At 36.2% G+C, this 23,258-nt stretch overlaps 1 protein-coding gene across 4 annotated transcripts in view; it reads left to right on the plus strand.

Moving 5' to 3' along the window:
* Positions 1–17,981, plus strand: part of NETO2 (neuropilin and tolloid like 2) — a 53,958-nt gene extending 35,977 nt beyond the window's left edge. For 2 of the 4 annotated variants that reach the window (XM_008055011.1, XM_008055012.1), the window contains exon 7: positions 13,407–17,981. In XM_008055011.1, coding sequence (XP_008053202.1) covers positions 13,407–13,987 — 581 coding nt within the window. In that variant the 3' untranslated portion in view covers positions 13,988–17,981. Of the gene's footprint in view, positions 1–11,875; positions 11,990–13,406 lie in introns of all 4 variants that reach the window. The other 2 variants (XM_021710894.1, XM_021710895.1) reach the window with 2 other exon arrangements.
* Positions 17,982–23,258: the final 5,277 nt, after the last annotated feature.

Consider the following 23,258-nt stretch of genomic DNA (forward strand, 5'->3'; position numbering starts at 1 on the left):
GTCTCCCAACCCATGATCACAGGGTGTCTTTCCATTCATTTTTCATCTTTAATTGCATTCAGCAATGTTTTATAGACTTCAGTGTACAAGTCTGGATAAATTAACGCCTAAGAATTGTTTTCTTTTTGATGCTTTTGTAAATGGAATTATTTTCTTAATTTTCTTCTCTAATTGTTCACTGTTAGTATATAGAAATGCAACTGATTTTTTGTGTGTTTGTTTTATACCCTTCAGCTTTACTAAATTAGTTTATAAGCTCTAACAGATATGTATATGTGTGTGTGTGATCTTTAGGGTTTTCTACATATAAGATCATGTCATCTGTGAACAGAAAATTTTATATTTTCCTTTCCAATTTCAACTTTCAAAAAATACCTTTAATTTCCTTTTCTTGCCTAATTACTGTAACTAGAACTTCCAATATATGTTGAATAGAGGTGAAACTGGACATCCCTGTCTTGTTTCTGACCTCAGTTCTTCGCTATTGAGTTTCATGTTAGCTGTGGTTTTTCATATATGACCTTTATCGAGTAAGGAAGTTTTCTTCTATTACTAATTTGAGTGTTTTTTAAATCATGAAAGGATGTTAAATTTTATCAAATGCGTTTTCTTATTCTTTTGAGATGATCATGTGGTCTGTTTTCCTTCTTTCTGTTAATGTAATGTATTAAATTGATGGTTTTTCTTATGATAAACCATCTTTGCATTCTAGAAATAGAATTCTAGAAAAGAACCACTTAGTCTTGGTTCTTTTTATATATGGCTGAATTCTGCAGTAGTATTTTGTTAAAGATTTTTCTATCAGTATTCATAGGGGATATTGATCTGTAGTTGTGTATTTTTCTAGCTTAGTATCAGGGTAATGCTGGCCTCCGTAAATAAGTATGAAGTGTTTGTTCTTCAACTTTTTGGAAGAGCTTGAGGATTGGCATTAATTCTTCTTTAAATGTTTAGTAGAGCTCACTAGTGAAGCTATCTGGTCCAGGACCTTTCTTCATTGAGAGACTTTTGATTATTTCTTTAATCTCCTTGCTACTTATAGGTCTATTCAGATTCTCTGTTTCTTCAAGGTATGGTTTTGGTAAGTTGTGTGTTTCTAGGAATTTGTCCATTTCATCTAGGTTATCAATTTGCTGGCATACATTTCTTAGCATTCTCTTGTAATCCGTTATATATGTGTGTATAATGATGTCCTCACTTGCATTTCTGATTTTAAGAATTTGAGTCTTTTTCTTTTTTTTTTTTTCTTAATCATTCTAGCTAAAGATGTGTCCGTTTTGTTGACCCTTTCAAAGAAACAATTTTTGGAGGTTTTTTTATTTTCTGTGTTTTTTTAATTCCTATTTTATCTCTACTCTAATCTTAATTATTTCATTATTTCTGCTAAACCCAAAGGAAATGAGTTTTCCCTTTGTAAATCTTTGAGATATAAAGTTAAGTTATTGTTCTGAGTTCGGTTTTTTTTTTAATGTAGGCATGTATATAGATGTAAATTTCTCTTTTAGCACTGCTTTCAATACTCCCCATAAGTTTTGGCATATTGTGCTTTTGGCTTCATTTGTCTTAAGGTATTTTCTAATTTGCCTATAATTTCTCCTTTGAAATCACAACTTTGAAAGTTTTGTAAGAGTGTGTAGTTTAATTTCCACAAATGTTTGCATTTTTCCAGCTTCTATCAGTTACTGATTTCTAGTTTCATCCCATTGTGACTGGAAAAGAAATTTTGCATGATTTCAGTCTTTTAAAACATATTAAGACTTGTTTTGTGACCAAATACATATTGTCTATCCTGGATATTCTTTGATGTGCACTTGAGAGAAATGTGTATTCTGTTGTTAGGTGGAATTTTCTGTCTATATTAACCCACTTGGTTAATAATGTTTTTCAGGTCTTTTATTTCCTTTCAGATCTTCTGTCTGGTTGTTCTATCCATTATTGAAAGTGGGGTATTGAAGCCTCCAGCTATTACTTGTAGAAATATCTGTTTCTCCCTTCAATTCTTTCAATGTTTGCTTCACATATTTTGGGGCACTGATTTTTAGTCTGTATATGTTTATGATTGTTATATCTTCTTGGGTGAATTGACCATTTTATCAATATGTCATGTCTTTTTTGTCTAGGATTAGTATTGTTACCCCAGCTGTGTCTCAGAAACTATTTGCATAGAATTTTTTTTCCATCCTAGAATATCTTTTCCATCCTTTCACTTTCTACCTTTTTGTATCTTTAGATCTAAAGTGAGTGTCTTACAGCATATAGTTGGATCTGGTTTTTTTGTTTTGTTAATGAATTCTACCAATCTGTTCCTTTTGATTGGAGAGTTTATTTACCTTTAGAGTAACTGCCAATAAGGAAAAACTTCTGCGATTTTGCTGTTTTCTATAGGTCTTATAGATTTGTTACCTTTCATTTTCTCCATTACTACCTTCTTTTGTGTTTAACTGATTTTTTTCAGTAGTGACAAGTTTTGACTCCCCTCTCATTTCCTTTTGTATATATTTTATAGATATGTTCTTTGTGCTTACCATGGAGATTGTGTCTTTTTATGAATTGCTTAAGTTTTTAAAAGTCATCCTTACTATTTGATGAGCATGTGGCAACTCTTTCATTTAGAGACAACTGACCTCCATGATTTCCCACACTTACAAAGGAAGGACAAAAAAAGTGGAGAAAGTTTGAGATAGATTTTAGGATTCTTCTCTTAAATTGCTGAAAATTCAAATGAATAGATTCCCACTGGGAAAAATTGGTTCTGATGTATGACTTTGTCTATCTCCTAAAAATAAAAGTGATGTGTCAGTGTTTCCTAAAATTTATTTTTGTTATTTTTTTTGTCATAGCTATAGATGATGTTACATTAGCTTTGACAAAATCTGCTTTCAAAAATGGTGTCATTCTTTTGACTTGACTTTGAATAGCTCTGAGCTTTAAACTACATATGAGCAGGGCTGACTAGCCTCTCTGACTAGTCTCTTTCCTCAGATTCATCTCCCTTTGTGAAGAAAACTACCATTTTAAGTCACATCCAAACTGTCCAGATGTAGCTGAGTATGTATGTTCACATTACATGTATTCTTAAAATAAATGATACATCTTATTTATCATCCTTATGAGAGAAGTAAATATTTTAGTTTTTATATCCTGACAGATGAATATGATATAATGGTAAGCTATGTAATTTGTGCAGATCCAAAGTTTATAAATACAAAAGTGTAACAATGAGATGTTATCAGAAATTTTTGGCAAATTTGAAAATTAATAGTTTTTTACTTATAATTTCAAAATATTATATTGTTAATCTCCATGTATTCTGTATTAAAATCATGACTGTAACCATATAGAGGCATTATGATGGCTGAACTCAGACCAGCTCACAGTGCAATCTGTGTAGATTAGGTATAGAATACAATCTATAATTTTAAAGGACTTTATGAGTTGCCAGATGGTCAACTGGGTTATAAAGCCAGTGTGACCAACTAGCCTTCTTACCTGCTTTCGGTTCATTTATTTAACATTTATAATATGAGGTATTGTGTTTGATGCTATGAAGATTCAAAAAAATGGATTAAACAATCCTTACCCTGAAGGAAGGTAAGGTAACATATGCAAATAATGGTAGTACAGGATGGACTATGACAAAGACTATTTGAGACATAAAACAGTGCTTTCCTATTAAATATCTAAATTACTTCAAGCAGGCAGTGTTAGTTATGAAACCAGGTAGTCTTAAGTAGAGGTCCTTTGAGTTTATCCTTGAAAGTAGATATATTTTAGAAGGTAAAAATGTTCACTGGGGTTGTTACTCCTAACAGAAGCAAGAGAGTGAACAAAGGCATTAACCCAGAGCTTATTTGAGCCACAAGAATGAGTGATAGAGGGAGTGGTAGTGAAATGAAGCAGGAAGGAGAGATTAAAGCTAGAATAGGAAGGCCTTTAAAAAATTAAAGGCTGAATCTAGACTTTATCTTGCAGGCACTCGCGACTTTTGCACTACAAAATGACAATCAGAGCTATGCTTTAGATAGGACAGGGAGGCAAGCTAGAAGGCTCCCTCCTCTGTCAGTATGGAAAACCATGAAGATCTGAACCAGCAGTGACAGTCAGGATAAAAAAAGGTTGTGGAGTTAGAATCAACAAAACGTGATGAATCAAGAATGAAAGCTTAGAGAGAATGAGTCCAAAAGACCTTCAATTTTGAGTCTGACTAACTTGGAAAGTGAAATGTAAATAGATAAGATAGGGAAAATGTCTTGTTGTTTTGGATATAGCGAGCTACTCTGGCACTTGGAAAAGTCAAGAGCTCAGCAGTGGTACTTGCCGTGATAAAACTGTGTTGCTGCTTCTTCTTTCACAATGGATATAACGTGTGCATATTTAACTTGAGAACTTTTAAAGTTAAAAAATGGAAGATTATACAGAGGCTGTTTCACTGTTTCAAATAACTACGTATTGTTGCTTTATACAAAGACGTAGTTCACAAGAAAACCTTTTAGTCATCTTTCCTTTTCCCTCAGTTTTTTTATGCCTAACCTCTGCACTGTGCTGTCCAGTGCAGTGTCCATCAACCACATGTGGCCCATCTAAATTGATATGTGGTATAATTATAAAAATACATCCCAGATTTCAGGGGCTTGCTATGAAATAAAGAACCTAAAGTATCTCATTTTATATTTTATATGTTAAAATGATAATATCTTGGATATTTTTTCAGGGCTCTCCAACACCACCTATGTTACGTGATTTGCTAGAAGGACTCACAGGACTCAGCATTTGTTTGAACTGTGCTCATAGTGAAGATTGATTATAATGGCAGGATGCATGATAGGATCAGCAAGGGGAAAAGGCCATTAGAGTCTGGAGAAATCCTTGCACAGGCTTCCCTGTGCTCTGTCCTTTTTATGAGGGGCACTCTGAGTATGCCTATTTCTCTAACAACAAAAAATGCAGTAGCATGTGTGCAGTGTTTCTGCCCAGAGAAGCCTATCCAAGACATAGCACCCAGGGCTTAATATTATTGGGATCTGCCTTACATGTATCAAATTTCCAGACTCCTGGAAGGAATACAGGCATAAATTACACTGTTTACACAAACTCTAGGCACAATCACCCTTGTCTGTTAGGGAATGGAGAAAAGCCAAGTTCACAAATGCCACCCAAAGGCCAACATTGCAAGCAGAACCTTCTAAAGGTAGTGGCCTCGGGCCTGCTATAATGTTAATTCATTTCTGGACAGATATCTTGAGTTAAAAATAAACTACGTAAGTAAAATTAATTTCACCGGTTTCTTTTTTAAAAGTGTGACTATTTGTTCACATTTTTGATTCACATATTTACTTTGGACAGCGCTGGCCTAAATCTTAGATGAGAAATTCTTCTCCAATGTGTTTTAGTTAAAGTATTTTCTCTGTCTACATCAATTTTTTTTGTTAATGCAAGTCTGATAATTAAACAGGTGAAAAGTCTCCCTCAATTGATATCTTTATATTAACTAATCTTTAAACTTAAGACTAAGTTAAGTTGTAAGGCTGCAGTAGACTTAGCTCCATATACCAAATTCAGCTTGATTACCCAAGAACAAGAAGAAAGCTACCCCTTCAAAAAAAAAATGTGTGTGATCAAAATAAGGGATTTCACAGAATGTTTTAAAAACTAGAGTCCCAGTTTGAAATTCTCTATTTTGTAAGCATATTTCAAAGCTCAAAACAGTAAACGTTGACATGTATATTATTAATTCAAATTACTGAACTATATATTTTGTTGTTCTCTAAACTGTTAATGATTTGTAATTGTTGATTCCACCCATGAAAACAACATTTCAGAAGAGATTTCTATAAATGGGCTAATTCTGCATGAGAGATTCACGTCATGCCTACCCATTTAGATTGCAGATGTAACTAAAATAGTATAACTTTGCTAAAACGGTTGATATAGAATAGCAATCAGAATGTGTTAGACTTCTTCCTAGGCACTGAATACTAATTTATACCTCACTCTTTAAGAAAGGATATCATTTTAGGAAAATAATTTCTAGGACTAGAATTGTGAAAGCAGCAGAAGATATTTTTGTTAGGATAAATCCTTAATGTGATTTTTGGTGACATATTGCCTACGGGCCTCCTGCAGGCTAGTTGAAGGACAGCCATCTTTCAGCATCATTGCCACATTTCATCAAAAGCGGAGGGGAGGTGAAATCCTAACCCTCCTCTTCTTTCCTACACCATGACCCACTAAAGCGTAAAGGCAGAAAATAGAGAGTCCTCAGGCTGTAAGTAGAGTGCAGTTCATAACTGGCACTGTTTTTGCTATTTTTCTCTTATTTGTAATCACTTAAAATTCGGTCATTTTATTATTGTTTTGAACTGAAGCATGCCATTAACATCTATATCAATAACTGATTTCCTTTAAAATGATTCTCATTTTAAAGACATGCTAAGCCAATGAAAAACCATGAAGGTTAATATAGTTGTGGTTATAAATATAACTCACATTTCTATGAAACAATCTGACAATACCTATGCTGTTTTCTAATTGCTTTAATAAAGAGAGCAGTTGTAAAGAATCTATAATAAAAACAAAGCATGTTTTCCTCTCATTGTTCAATCAATGAGGAGACACAGAGCAGAAAACCTGTCTTTAATGCCACCTTTAAAGTTATAAAGAGCCATCAAAGTACAGTCACATAGTGTTCTATAGATAAACCTTAAAAGAGCACAATAGTTTTATTCAGAAAAACTGAATGCCAAGGAGCCACAATGTTGTCTATAATCTCATTGTTATAAACTTCTCTTGAAAACAGCTTATCTTCCTTGCATCCCCATTTGTGAAACTAGATAAAATAGTAGAATTAGGATATGTTATGATATATGTAATATAATTATGGTATGGCACATAAATAAAAACACATAAAAACTCCAGTTTGTAGAAATGAGGAAATAAAATGCCATGTATTTCTCTAGGCCATTTTTTATATTTTAAAATGCACCTATTTGTATAATACAGTTTTATGGTATCTATGGCACAAACGAAGAAGGTGTACTGGCTAATTTTGTAAAGTAAATAAAACACCACCATATGTCTTCATTGGCTTTCCTGCCCTCAATCTGGTGACTTGTTTACATAATTAATGCCTGTTGTTCTATGATGAGCTTTGAAATCATCAGTGTTTTCTAAGAATTATGAAATACGTATTTTAATAGTTTTAATGATACCCTTTTGTCACACAGTTTCTGAATAAATTATGTATTAGTTATATGCATCTTTTTGCACTTAGATTCTAAGAACAGAAATATCAACATGACTGAGACCACTAATTTCATAGTTGCATCAAATTTTAGAACCAAATGTCTGAGATACACTATGCTGCCTCTCATTCATTTTAAAAGAGGTTAAATATCTTAAAATATACAGATGAACAAATACCAAACAATTTTTATTGATTACTAGCCCATTGTTTTTTCTACTCTCTGCTACACAGCACTGTTTTCCAAGTTATTCACAATTCTTAGCTATTTTAGACTCTTCAGTCATGAAAGCCACCTAGGGGTTATATACTTGAACTGTAGTTAAGTACTCAGCAAATAAACTTAAACATTTAATTGTGTATACTAGGTATGCCAAAAAAATGTATACACATTTTAAGAGATGCTACCTGTTTTTGAAGTACTTTTCAGAAGTGTCTAGGTGCCGGTAGTAGCCTCTCGGAGCACCTGTTGTAATGGAAGAAGTCAAAGGTGACTTGTATTCATTCTTTCTTATCAGCATATATTTTTCCGTTCTTAAAATGCATGTACATTTTTTGGTACTCTCTTTGGATGAAGAAGTTATGCCTCAACTGTAAGTTGACAAACAATGGAGAGGTAGAGGAGAAAAATTCTAGTTCATAGTGACTGTAGATTATTGACCTGTTGTACTGGAACTTGGGTGAGTAATATAGGGGATTCTGCTTAAAGAGAGATTATGTTTGCACTCTACTAGCAAAGCAATTTTGGATATTCTCTATTGGCCTACATTTATCAGATTATATTTTGGAGTTATCTGGGGACCCAATAAATATCTGTTTTTCAACCCATGTTCAGAGACAATTGAGTAGACAAAGTGGGTAAGGCAGATGTATACAAAAATAGTTTTAGTACTGACAATATACTGCAGTTGGAGAATGTGGTCAGATATCCCTATGACTGCACCCTGAAAAGAATCTTCTCTTTGAAGGGAAAAAATACTAAACTCATAGTTTTTTTTATAAGGAGATTTATTAAGCGAAAGATAATATTTAGGAAAATCTTATTTATTAGTCCAGTAAAATTTTAGATACTAATTGTATCTTAAAAAGTAACTTTAAAAAGAAAATATAAAAAAATATTTCAAGTATGTGAGTACAATATAGAGCAATATTTAGTTCTTCCTTGATGAAGCACATATTTTCTGAAAACCAAAAACATAGACTCTTTTAGGCAGGCAATGCATTTTGTCCAATTATTTACAAGTCAAAAGTGTTAGCTGAGATTTGTGGGCTTCTCTCGTATCTCTACAGTCTTGTATAATGGGAGGGGAAATAATAAGCTGCCTCTTTTTTTTTTTTTTGAGTTGGAGTCTCACTCTGTTGCCCAGACTGGAGACTGGAGTACAGTGGCCGCTCCCGGCCACCGCAGCCTCGACCTGCTTTGCTTCAGTGATCCTTCCGCCTCAGCCTTTCCAGTAGCCGGAATTACAGGCATGCGCTACCACGCCTGGCTGATTTTTTGATTTATTGTAGAGATGAGATCTCGCTGCCCAGGCAGGTCTCGAACCCGCCGGCTCAGGCAATCCACTCACCTCAGCCTCCCAAAGGCGCAGGATTACCGGCTGAGCCACCGAGCCCGGCTTCTATTGGACTTCTATCTCCAATTTAGAACTTTATTTCCTAACAGAAGTAAGCACATTGACTAATAATCCATTTTAACAAATGTTTACATATACAAGGAGAAGTGCCACATAGAAGAGTACAAAGAGCATGAGAAGAACACTCCTTTGGCACTCTCCCACACCGTTTTCCCTCTGCTCTCACACCACAGCAGTCGTCAAAACAGAAGATTTCTGTGACCAAATGTGGGGATTTCTTTCCACAATGCAAGCAGCGAACACCAGCTGTGTGTTCTTCAATTCAGTTCTGACACTATTTACCTGGAGATAGTGCCGGGTCCCACAAGTTGACTCAGTCTCCAAGACTGCCCCCAACCCAGATACCAGTTGCAAATCCCAGCCTCTGGAACTTCTGACCAAATGGTTTCAAGTGGGATTCCCATGTCCACCCCCCTCTTTGGGTTTGATTAATTTGCTAGAGCAACTCACAGAACTCAGGGAAAGACTTTATTATAAAGGATATTACAAAGGATACAGGTAAAAAGACGTGTAGAGCAAGGTATGGGGGAAGGGAAGCAGATCCCCTGTGCGCACTATCCCTCCAGGAACCTTCACAGGTTCAGCTATCTGGAAGCTCTCTGAACCCACTCCTCTTGGGTTTTTATGAAAGCTTTATGATGCCAGCATTCCTTCCCCCCAGTATACAGGGCAGGTCCCCGAGGGTCTTAAGACCCACAACAGAGGGCTGGAGGTCAGAGTCCTACCTTGGGGCAGGTGAAAGGTCAGGAAAAGGTCTGAGAGATTGTTTCTGGGGCTTGACACACTCAATATTGTAACAAAACACAAGGTCTACAGGAGTTATGAGCCAGGAAGTGGCGAAAACCACTATCTGTAGTATAACTCAACAAACGCAGGAGTTGCTAGCTACTCAGGAGGAGTAAGGGAATTTTTACAGAGAGAATAACATTTGAGATGATATTAAATGATGAATAGGTGGCCACCACAGAGGAAAAGGAGGAAACACTCCATGCTGAAAGAACAACTTACACAAAATACGAAATTACAGGGTATATATTCTAAATAACTTTATTACCTTTAAAAAATTTTTTTTAATTCAGAAGAGTGGATTTTTTCCCTTTTTATTATGGTAAAATGTATATAACATAGAATTTACCATTTTAATCATTTTAAGTGTACAATTCAGTGGCACTGGGTACATTAACACTTTTGTGCAACTATCATCACCATCCATCTACAGAACTTTTTCATCATCCCAGAATAAAACTCTGTGCCCATTACACACTAACTCCTCACTCCCCCTTCCACCCCCTGGTAACCTCTATTCTACTTTCTGTCTCTGAATTTCCCTCTTTTAGGTACTGTATATAAGTAGAAGCATATAATATTTCTCATGCTAAATAATATATAATCATGCAGTAATTACACTAAGTGAAATAAGTCAAATATTTCACTTAGCATAATTTTTTTGGTTTTGTTTTTGTCACCCAGGCTAGAGTGCAATGGCACACTCATGGCCACCACTGCCTCAATATGCTGAGCTCAAGCAGTCCTTACACCTCAACTTCCAAGTAGCTGTGACTATAGGCACATTCCACCAAGCCCAGATAATTTTTTGATTTATTGTTGAGACGAGCCGCTGCACCCAGTCTAGCATGCTTTCAAGCTTTATCTGTGCTGTGTCTCTCAAAACTAATTTTATAACAATAATATTTCATTGTACAGATACCACATTTTGTTATCCATTCATCCATTGGTGAACCATTATGGTGAACCTTTTGGTTACTGTACTTAATGCTGCTATGAACATAGGTGTACAAGTATCTGTTTGCTTTCCTGCTTTCAGTTCTTTTGGGTTTATACCTTACAGTAGAATTGCTGTGTAAGGTAACTCTGTGTTTACAGTTTTGAGGAGCCACTAGATAGTTTTCCACAATGGCTGCACCATTTGCATTCCTGCCAGCAATGCACAAGGATTCCAGTGTCTCCACATCCTTGCCAACATTGTCTTTTAAAATTTTGAAAACATTTAGCAGACTGTATATTAGTTTCATAAGAAACAAGAAGTGTAGCTAGGCACAGCGGCTCATACCTGTAATCCCCGCACTTTGGGAGGTCAAGGCGAGAGGACTGCCTGAGCCCAGGGATTCAAGACCAGCCTGGGCAACTTAGCAAGACCTCATCTCTACAATAAATCAAAAAATTAGCTGGGTATAGTGGCGCTCGCCTGTAGTTCCAGCTACATGGAAGGCTGGGGCGGAAGGATTGCCTGAGCCCAGCAGATCGAGGCTATGGCAGCCATGTGCACTCCTACCTGGGAGATAGAATGAGACTCCAACTCAAAAAAAAAACACCCCAAAACAGGAAATATATTCAGATTGTCATTACATTAAAAATGACTTCTTGGTGCCTTGCATGAAAAAATTTTGAGTCAGCATCAGGGAATATTAACATTCATTGTTTGTATACTCCAGAGTGTGTATTCATAGAAAGGCCTTTGAGATGAGAGATTACCCTTCTAACTGGATTGAAAAAATGTGGTACATATGCACGATGGAATACTATCCAGCCATAAAAAAGAACAAAATCATGAATTTCGCAGCAACCTGGATGGTACTAGAGTCTATAATACTGAGTGATCTCTCACAGAAACAAAGATCTGAGTATCACATGTTCTCACTCATAATAGTGAACCTTGAACATCTGTCATAACACTATAAGAAAAGGATTGACAGTGGTGGGAAACTATGGAGGGGTAGAGAGGGGAAGAAAGTTGGGATTAACGGTAGTCAATATCTGGGGACGGGGAGACAACCCTTATCAACAAGGGTGCCTGAACGATGCATATTTGTATACCTAACCCTTAACTGTACCCCACAATTTAATAATAAAAAATATGCTTAAAAAAATAAAAAGAAATTACCCTTCTAAAGGCAGATTCTTATGTATAAGATAACTAAATATGGGTTCATAATCTGAATGTCTGCTCTTGGCAACACTCTTTTCTCTTTTTCTACAGCTCCCTGCACAGGCAGCACTTTCTTTTGCCATAGCAACATGTGCATCAATAATTCTTTAGTCTGTAACGGTGTTCAAAATTGTGCATTCCCCTGGGATGAAAATCACTGTAAAGGTGAGTCCCATGTAAGGGCCAACATTTTTTAGGAAAAAGTGACTAGTGCCTTTCATTACAAAAGACTAAAATGTCCTTTTCTGCAGTTATGCTTAGCATAGATGTTTTGGCAGAAATGAAAACAGATAAATGTTCTGTTAGGTAAATGGACCATGTGGTAAAAGCAAAGAAAAATAGTACTCAATAAAAGCATTTTTGTCAAGAAACTATCTTAAGTTTTTCAAAGGTGCATTGTGATTTTTCCTGCCCTTTTTTTTTTTTTAACTTGCTGAAGTGTGTCATCTGTTTTGTGGAGTTACTGTATTGAGCTGTAATTTAGAGGTTAGTCTGGAGTATTGTTCTTTTTAAAATTAGATGGAAGCATTATTTAATAAAAGTCAGCTGATGGATTCAGTCCTACAACACAAAAGCAGACCCATTCTAAGAACTACTCTATTTTTATTTCATAAAATGTGCCAATACTCTGAAAGACAAATATAGCTTGTGGTAATAGTTGAATGTCTACAGGCTGGTTGTCAGATCACTGTCTCAGAACTAAAGTTTATCTACTTATTATCCTCCAAGAGTTCAATAAGTATTTTACTGTGAAAAGGTGATGCAATCTGATACGACTCTTAAATACTTGATATGAAGTATTTTCAGGGAATCATTCAAAAACAGTAGATCATGATAGAATACCTGGGTGGGTTAGTCGGATCATGTTAGTTCTCTCTTTCTGGTGACCATCAGTAGAAATATTGTAGATATACTTAAAAACAACAATTGATCAAACCTACTGGAAATCAGAAAGCAGCTGGGCTCGGTGGCTCAGCCTGTAATCCCATGCTTTGGGAGGCTGAGATGAGTGGATTGCCTGAGCCCGCGGGTTCGAGAACCACCTGGGCAACTTGGTACAATAAACCAAAAAATTAGCCGGGCATGGTAGCGCACGCCTGTAGTTCCAGCTATTTGGAAGGCTGAGGCGGAAGGATCGCCAGAGCCCAGCAGGTTGAGACTGTGGTGGCCGGGAGCGTGCCACTGCATTCCAGTCTGGGCAACAGAGTGAGACCCCAACTCAAAAAAAAAAAAAAAAAAAGCAGAAAGCTAAACTTGATATAGCAAGAGTATTTATTTTGGTATTTGCTATATTTATGTATTTAATTTGATCTACAAATTATGTGTGTTCATATGTCTTCTGAGTAAAGGAACCAGGAACTTGATCTTTTCTATATCTATCTAGCTATATTGTGACTGGTAACTTAACCAGAAATTATAATAGGATTGTTTCGTTTGTTTAAAAGCCTAATTGTAAATTTTATTGTATGTGGTATATTTGACCCATGTGTTCTGTTTTACCTAAAAATATCTTACCAATTTGTGCCAGGACTTAAATTAATGAATTTTTAAAACCTTAATATTTATCTTTCTCTTTCTACAGAAAAGAAAAAAGCAGGACTATTTGAACAAATCACTAAAACTCATGGGACAATTATTGGCATTACATCAGGGATTGTCTTGGTCCTTCTCATTATTTCTATTTTAGTACAAGTGAAGCAGCCACGGAAAAAGGTCATGGCTTGCAAAACTGCTTTTAATAAAACTGGGTTCCAAGAAGTGTTTGATCCTCCTCATTATGAACTGTTTTCACTAAGGGACAAAGAGATTTCAGCAGACCTGGCAGACTTGTCAGAAGAATTGGACAACTACCAGAAGATGCGGCGCTCCCCCACCGCCTCCCGGTGTGTTCATGACCACCACTGTGGATCGCAGGCATCCAGTGTCAAGCAGAGCAGGACCAACCTCAGTTCCATGGAACTTCCTTTCCGAAATGATTTTGCACAACCACAGCCAATGAAAACATTTAATAGCACCTTCAAGAAAAGTAGCTATACTTTCAAACAGGCACATGAGTGCCCTGAACAGGCCCTAGAGGACAGAGTAATGGAGGAGATTCCCTGTGAAATTTATGTCAGAGGGCGAGACGATTCTGCACAAGCATCCATATCCATCGACTTTTAATCTCTTAAAGGTGACACTCAGTATTAAGTGTGTATGTATGCAGCCTGCTTTTTTCAGCAGCCAACACTTTCCTCCTGTCAAAACTAGGAAGACCTTTATTTACCATTAACCTATTATAATGGTGATGTTTTTATTATCTCAGGCAGTCTATGTATTCAACCAATCAAGGAACTTAACAATATTCAGTGGAACAACAATGATCATCTATTGCTTGGTGTTGTGTAAAGAAAACACTACCAGTTCAATAGCGTTTGAAGAGAGTTGGTGGTGTGCAGCTGGCTTGGACAGCCTGATAGTTTAGCAACAGGAATACTGCTCTTGACTGATAGAGTTCTGTCAATATTTTAATCCCACAATAAACTTAAAAATAAGACTTTTCATTCCTTTTATTTTTCTTTTCTGTAAATTTAATTTGTTTTATAAGCCTATCGTCTCACCACTTCCATTTCATACATAAATATAAATGATTAATGAACCACATATTTCAATGTAGGCATTTGTTCTTGAATTTGCCAAAATATAGTTAGTTACCGTGCCAATTAAGACCCAGTTATGCTTCATCCATTTTTTCTTGACTAATTTCTATACTTCTGCCTTTCATTATAGTATCTTTAGTCCTTATTTTCTGTGAAAAGTGGTAAATGGTGTGATTTATCACCTTTAAATCATTTTATCTTTGTTACTTTATACTCGAAAATTTCATAATCCTGGGATATATGCATCATTGCCAGTTAAGACTAAAATTTTGAGAAAGATAATAATTTCTAGCAAGCTTTTGAAATTTCCCAGGTTTGTTCACATTCAATGACAGCCCATTCATATTAGTAAAGAGTCATTTAGTTCACTTTGGAAGAGGCCTGTGGTTATGTTTATTTGCAGTGTTTCTCATCACTAGATTATTTCCTATTATTTGTGTAAAAAGATTACTTAGCTCCCTTTGTATCGGTTTATTTTAATGGCATATGGTAGCCAAGGTTGTATGAAAGTTAAAGAGAAATACCCAATAAACTGTATAAGCCTTTAGATTGCTTCTTACTTGGGACAGTACATTTTTCTAGCTATTATTAAAAATAACAACTTTCACTTTTTTTAAAACTGCACTTTTGACCTTATTTTTTTTATGGCATACAAAACAGTAATTTATAAACATAGTATAAAAAGTCATTGTTTTTTTAGACTTTTTATATTATTTCATACTGTACAAACTTTATTAAATCAAAATTAAAGACCTACATGACAGATTTCTTTCAGTGTTCACATTAGCAGCTTTGTCTACAGATATGCTATGGTGGAACTGTGCACTATAACTTACTGTAAAGACCTTGGTGATGTGTGCATAAGCTTTTTCTTTTGTTACTGTATTTAGTTTGTGATAAATTTTTCACTGTGTGATATTTATTGCTCTAAATTACTCACAGATCCTATATTAAAATATACATTGTACATGATCCTTCAATCTTGTTATTTATAGCACTGAGATTTTGGACCTTTTAAGATATGTGTAGAAAGGAATTCATTTATCAAATTGTAATGAATACAAACATGCCATTTAAAAGGTAAATTCTCGTTTTCTATATTTTTGTAGTAAATTCTCAAAGAAATAAGTTGAAGTTTCATTGGATTTCATTAACTTTTAAATATTACCTAGATATATTCTCTCAAATTAGTGAAAATTGTGACTTTAAATATGATACACATTTAATACTGCCTCAAAATATTTCTTACATCAGATTATTTTTTAAAAAGTGAATAATGTTCAGGAGGTAGGAAAGCCTACACATAGTATATTCATGATTTAATTTTTTTAAGTCAGCATAATTTCTTGTTTTAAAAATACAACTTAGGTAAAAAGACTTAGAGAATTTCATATTCCATGGACTAATACCAGAGACAGTTAAATTCTTTCAGTAGCATTTTAGTAGGTAGCTTATGCCAGACAGCTTTTGAACAGCATAATAAATATCTAACAGTAACTATGATCTCATTCTTCATGATGATAAAAAGGAAATTAGTATATATTCTATGTGAAATTATATCCATTATAAATATAGTTGTTAAAACCATCTTTTAGTAGGAAATAATCCAGTATTCTGAACTATATATAATCTGTAGTCACTTATAGCTATATTTTTATTTTTGAAATTTGTTTTCTGTTTTCTTCTAAAAGTTCTTAAAGAGGCCTACAAAATACAGAGCATTTAGAGAAGACATATAAGAGTAAAACCGCACAGACATACACAGTTTCATGCAATTCAACTTTACAAGTAAAACTTGGACAATAAATTTGTTTCTAAACTTTCTGGCTGCTAAAACAAAAGCAACAGTTTTTGCTTTTCACAGTGGATAACATTTATCTGCAAAGGCTAGTTTTCTCTTGAAATAAAGCATGAAAGTCTTTATAGAAACAACGTTTCTTAATTTAAAAATGCTACAAAATGCAGAGAGGTCATAATGGTAAATCTTAATCCAGTGAAGGGACAACTTAGTGTAGTCTGGGAATATTGTTTTCTAGCCAATATTTTCTATTTAGTTCTATTTTCAGAAAAAGAACGAAGTGATCAATAGCCAAGCCAACCTAAGACGGCCATATGTTATACGCCATTATTAAACTGTACATGGGTATTATATCTCATTTGTTCCTTAGTCAAACATTTTGTCTCTACTTGGAACTAGTAAATTTTAGGCATTATTAACAGAATAATGCTAATTGCTGTATATACAGTCTTTAATCTTTGAGATTAGTGGGAAAACGTTACAAATTGTTTACTAAAGTGAAAGCCATAAATTTTAGTGACAGAAGACATGAAATTTAGCCATCTTGTGTACGTTATTACACAGTTAATACTGTGTTAGAGTACCCTACAGAGTACCCCAGTGTTAAACACATCTTCTAGCAGGAAATGCAAGTCTGGAGGGGGTAAATGTCTTCAATTCAGAGACAGCATTAAGTCCAACTCGATAATATTGTCATTATCTTCCAACCCCAATTCAACACTAGATAGCAACCCCCCCAAGTGCCCACAAATTAATTGCAGGAAACCAACTAATGCCAACATCTAGAGTTTATAGAAATAAAGTGTGCTATTCCTTTTGTGTGGGAGAGAAATACTCAAGCTAAAGGTTTAGCAAAAAGCAAAAGATTTTCACATTTCACGTCACAAAAGAGATTTAAAAGTCTCCATTAGCAGCTCTTACGTCAGTGTTTTTGTCATGTTTCATATAATTTTTAGGCATTAAAAGAACCTCCTAAATGTCTGCCTCAGAACATTTTTATAGTTCTGCTATTGTCTGATGAGAAGGATGCTTCCTTGTTTCAGGGGTGTGTAAACTGATGAGACAGAATGGGAAAAGCCTGGTTGTGATTCCAGGAATAATTTTCAATCAAAGGAGATTATGCTTTTATTGCAAAATGGTGTCTGTTATATTGTTCATGTTACTTTATTGCAAGTACTGAAAATAATATGCTTTGACTCACACTGATTAGACTCAGAAAAAAAAGTGAGTTTTTTGTTGTTTTTAAAGATCCAAGAACGATTATCTGGTCCAGCATCATTAATGAGATGACTAAAGCTCACCTATGTGAAGTGAGTACCATGTCTCAGAACTTCAGATTTAATGCTCTTTCCTTGTTTTTGCTAACTCCCTGCTTTTGCCAACTCTTAAGTTTTAAAAGTCGAGAAGTTCTAAATGGCTGTTAGCTTGTCAATCATTCTGAATTAAAATGTAACTTATTCTATAATCATTTTTTCAAAGCATTATATTTTACCTTTTTTTTCCTTTATATATGTAACACTGTGTTATACAATTTCCTTGCCATGATTCCTTGGCACCTGCAAAGTCTACAAGACAATTACTGTGAATTCTTAATAAACAATGTTTGTTAATGTATATAGGCTTGGTACTAGACAGAGCTTCAGTGTTTTTGCTATTGTGATCCTTTTTTAGATCTAAGGAAACAATGTATACTCTAGAAATTAAACATTTGTGTGCTATATCTCTTGAGTTTTGGAGAATGATTTTAATTCTGAGCCACTATAAATGACAACTTGACCTCAGATATCTTTTTCAACTTCCTTCAAAAATCAGTTATCTATGTGTTATATACCCCTACTAATAACAATTCAAAATTATGAATTTGCTTTTCTTTATTAACTTTTTCATATAATTCTGCAACTGATTTAAGGACTGCAAAATTCCAAGAAGCTGATGACAGGATTTGTGTTCAGTATGTACTGTCTAAATTTTTCAAAAAGTAGTAGATGAACTTTCAGATCATATGAGAATTCTCATATGCTTAATCCTGGATCTGGCACTTTACAGAAAAAACTTCTGACCCTTGAAAAAAACTTGTGATCTCCTGGCTTGCCTCAATTTCTGTAGAAGTCACAGAGAATGTAGACCACTAGTGGCAGCAGAATCTGTATTTCTTTCCATGACAAAGTTGGTAATTTCTATCCACTAGCTTCCAAAATTATAACAGTAGCTACCACAAATAAAGCAATTTGGGGTTATATTGTACTTGAACCATCTTATATTTTAAAATTAACCTTTAAAAAATATAAAATAAAATAAAATTAACCTTTAAGTAAAGATGAACTTGAAGAAACATGCATTTGTCTCAGCTTGCTGCGGGATCCCATCTGCTGCATCAACCACTGAGGAGGCAGTGGGGACTGGGACACGTGAGCTGTCAAAGCCAGGCTAGCCTTTGGAGATGCAGAATGTGTCTGTTACAGGCACAACTTAGTAGTGGATACGTAAACCTCAAGAAATGTGAACTCGAGGAGAAAACAAAGAAGGGCAAACCTCCCCTGAATTTACGGTCTTCAGTCATAGAACAAAGCACAAAAGAAGAAGAAAGAAAAAGACAGTTACCACTGCCTGCCTCTACAGTTGGAGAGCAGTTTTACTTTGTGTTATTTAGGATCAAGAAACAGGTCTTATTTAAAAGTTCGCTTCCCTTCCAAGTTTTATCATACTCCACAACATCTGATGTCATTAGGCCTCTGAACGGGTACGTATTTTATTGAAACATTTTTAGTAGCTGCTGATTGTAAGAAGGAATTTTCATCAGAAATCTAGGTATTCAGCCATTCTTTTCAAATCTTGTTTTATTTTTCCATTGATAACATTGTCTTATTGTACTACGTGGTATTTTGGAGAAATATTCACAGATTTCAATCAAAAAATAGTCATGTGAATAGTAGAAGAGGTTTTTTTTTTTTTGTACCCCTGAGTTGCTTTTATCAATCTGTTAATTGCCTCTTAAGACAATTTAGCTCTGAAAATGAGCACAAGAAACAGATACTGAACTTGCAACTGGCACAAATTTGTAGCCTGCACTTTTCAAATTCATAGTGTAAGACAGTCCTCCTTTAGTCGTTAGCATTTAATGTAAAAAGACAAGTAAAGCTAGTGATAGTTTCTAAGATGGTTCCCAGTGATCCCTTTCTGCTGATGTGCACACTCGTGTATGATCCCCTGTCCTTGAGTGTGAGCTGGACCTAGTGACCTGTTTCTGATGAATAGAATATGGCAAAAGTGACAGATCAGCCGGGCTCGGTGGCTCAGCCTGTAATCCCGCGCTTTGGGAGGCTGAGGTGAGTGGATTGCCTGAGCCCGCGGGTTTGAGACCCGCCCGGGCAACTTGGTGAGCCCTCATCTCTACAATAAATCAAAAACTTAAGCCGGCTCGGTGGCTCAGCCTGTAATCCCGCGCTTTGGAAGACTGAGGTGAGTGGATTGCCTGAGCCCGCAGATTCGACACCCGCCTGGGCAACTTGGCGAGACCTCATCTCTACAATAAATCAAAAAATTAGCCGGACGTGGTAGCGCACGCCTGTAGTTCCAGCTACTTGGAAGGCTGAGGCGGAAGAATCGCCGGAGCCCAGCAGGTCGAGGCTCCGGGCCACAGCACTCCGGTCTGGGCGACAGAGTGAGACTCCAACTCAAAAAAAAAAAAAAAAAAGTGACAGATCATCCTGAGGTTAGGAGACAGACTGACTTCTGCCTGCCTTGCCCACACTAAAATGTTTTCCTGCTCTGATAGTGAGATGCTCTTTGGAAAGCGGAGATTTCCAGCCAGCAGCTAACACAGAATGAAGGTTCATTCCAATGGCCTGCAAAGAACTGAATCCTGTCAACAATATGTGGCTTTGAAAGGGGATCCTACCCAGTGGAACTTGGAGATGGCTGCAGTTGACACCTTGATTGCAGGCTTGTGAGAGACCTTGAGCCACACCGAGGTTACTCAAACCAAGATAATGTTTAAGTGCCAAATTTAAGGTAATTTTTTATGCAGCCATCAGATAGTTATTGCAAAGCTAGAAAAGAAAGAAAAAGACATAACTCTATTCCTGAAGTAAAAGGAATTGAGGAAGATCTAACATGATGTATGTTTGCAGAAAAACTGTCAACGCAAAATTTGCCTTGATGAATCTGGCAGCAGCTGAAGAGCTGGAATAAGAACTGTCTTCCTCCTGAACCACCTGTCCACTACCTTAGTCTCCCAGCCTCAACTAAAAACACTTAGCCAAATGTAGTCTCTGTCAGGATGGCCAAAGATACTGAAATTTGATTATTCTGTATTTGGAATGTAAGTTAGATTACAAGTAAGTTCTAAATCTTGAGTAGTGTTCCTTTTAAGTCATTTATCAAATCTTTGAGCAAGATGAAATTATTTAAAAAGGATAAAATTCTGTTCAGATTCCAGAGTTATTTTCATAATTCAGTCAGCATCTTCCATATTTCTAATCATGTTAACACTCGGTTCCCCGACTGCAGGGCTAGTTTACAACTCTATATCAGAAGATTCTTGGAACAGCTGACTTAGAAAACAATGCAACAACAACAAAGTAGAAGTGACTGTGTCACTGAGAAAAGAAAGACAAACCTTTTGTGTCCAGAACCCATCCTACCCCCCACAATAAGAGGGGAAGCCAAAACAGTTCTATACAAAGATTTTTCTGTTACGATTTTTTAAGGAGATTTCCTAGAAAAGAATGCTCTGTTTTGCCTCACTTTGGCCTAAATGATCAAAAGACCAATTCAGGAAAGTGTTCTTTCTGAATTGTTTTCAATAGCTGGCTGACAGCCATAGCTACCTGCTATAAACAATAAAATGGTATATTTAATTGTATCTGTGCATAAATCTTTCCTTTGAATTTGAAGCTGCTGCTGCTGACACTGTTTTGCCCGGTGGACATAATTGTGTCCTGAATCCTCTTCTAATAGGAATCTGTCAGATCTTTGCCACTAGCAACAGGATAGTATCTGTAGCTTTGGAAACTCCGCCTTGTACTTCAGTCTCTGTAAGACAGACACCAAACAAACTTCAGTTCTTCACTGTCCTGACACTTTTAACTGCTACATGTGACTGTGCTTCTTGAAGCACTTCACTGAGTTCTTCTTCTGCAGGGTTGGGAGAAAGTGCCTGCCTTTCCATCAGGAGCCTTGTGGGTGTTCTTGCCATCGTTTTAAAATAAGTACACCCCGAGGCGGGCATAGTGGCACATACCTCTAATTCTAGCACTTTGGGAGGCCAAGGCAGGAGGATCCCTTGAAGTTAAGAGTTCAAGACCATCCTGGGCTACATAGCAAGACCCTATCTCTACAAAAATTTAAAAATCAGCGGGGTGCAGTGGCGCACGCCTGTAGTCCAAGCTCCTCAGGAGGCTGAAGCAGGAGGATCTCTCGAGTGCAGAAGGTCAAGGCTGCAGTGAGCTATGATCATGCCACTGCACTCCAGCCTGGGCAGTAGAGCAAGACCCTGTCTCTAAAAATGAATAAGTAATAAAATAGTAAATGTTCAAAATTAAATAAGCATACCCTACACACCGTTCAATCCTTCCTGACCTGTATCACGATCTCCTTTCTTGACAATTCAGTTTGTTTTCCCCCCATTACAAATGCTCACAGATTTTTAAGGAAACACTACCACATGAAACTAGGTTCTCTGAAGAAATTCCCAAGTTGATCAATGAAAATGAAGGAACTTCCCTGAATGGGGCAGTTCATCAGGCTGGGAGGTGTACAGAGAAGATGCCCTTATCAAAAACCGTAGTCTCAAAAAAAAAAAAAAAATACCACTGTCTCAAAGGATATGCCAGAGAACGCTTCTATTTTAAACTGGCATTGTCACCTCTGTCCTGGACAACACAGCTTGCTTTTCCATTCATCAGGTAAGCAGAGAACGTGATTGCACACTGTTTTTAATTGCAGGTTTACATAAACCCACAATTCAGGAGCATTGATTTGTTGGATTGTAATCTACACTTCAACACACTGAACTGCATTATGGCAGCATGCCAGATATATAAAGTTGGAATGTAATGACATTTCAGTAGCAGCCCCAGAATTTAGTATAGTACCACTGTTGAATACTAATATTTCACTAGCAAGAAAACAAAACAGCTTCTTTATCAGTTACCTTTTTGTCCCTTTCTTGAGGATGGAGAAACTGAAAGCTATTAACTATTTCGAGGACGCTTCATTTAAAAATCCAATCAAGAGCATCCCACCATAGTTGTGGCTACATTCATGCCACTTTAGCAATCAACCAAAGACTAATTTTTATTACTTTAAAATTTTAATTATAATGCTCATTTATGAAGTTGGTGTTTTTCTTGATTACTTTATCTAGCATTTTTACTTTCTGAAAATAATTATTGTACATCAGAAGTATTGTGAACAAAGTCACTATGTGATGTCATTTCTGCTTCTCCATTTATTTTCAAATAGCAAAGGAGAAGATCTAACTATGAAAAAATAAATTTTCTAGCCTGGGCGTGGTGGCTTATGTCTATAATAACAGCACTTTGGTATGCCGAGGTGAGAGGATTGCCAGAGCCCGTGGGTTCGAGACCAGCCTGGGCAACTTGGTGAGGCTTCGTCTCTACAATAAATCGAAAAGTTAGCCAGACGTGGTGGCTCACGCCTGTAGTCCCAGCTACTTGGAAGGCTGAGGTGAAAGGATCGCCTGAGCCCAGCAGTTCGAGGCTGCAGTGGCCGTGAGAGTGCCACTGCACTCCAGCCTGGGTAAAAGAGTGAGACTCTGATTTTAAAAAAAGAAAAAATAAATTTTCTTATTCTAAAGAATGGGATTTCTCAAGCTCAGTGCTATTGATATTTTGAGCCAGGCAATTCTTTGTTGTGGGAGGACCAGCCTGTGCATGGTGTTGCTGGACTCTACTCACTAAAGCCAGTAACACCATCCCTACCTGTGACAATCAAAAATGCCTCCAGACGTGTCCAAATGTCTCCTCTGGGGTGG

This window comes from Carlito syrichta, unplaced genomic scaffold (assembly GCF_000164805.1).
Source record: "Carlito syrichta isolate Samal-C Ts95f unplaced genomic scaffold, Tarsius_syrichta-2.0.1 Scaffold301634, whole genome shotgun sequence".
NCBI classification, from domain to species: Eukaryota; Metazoa; Chordata; class Mammalia; order Primates; family Tarsiidae; genus Carlito; species Carlito syrichta.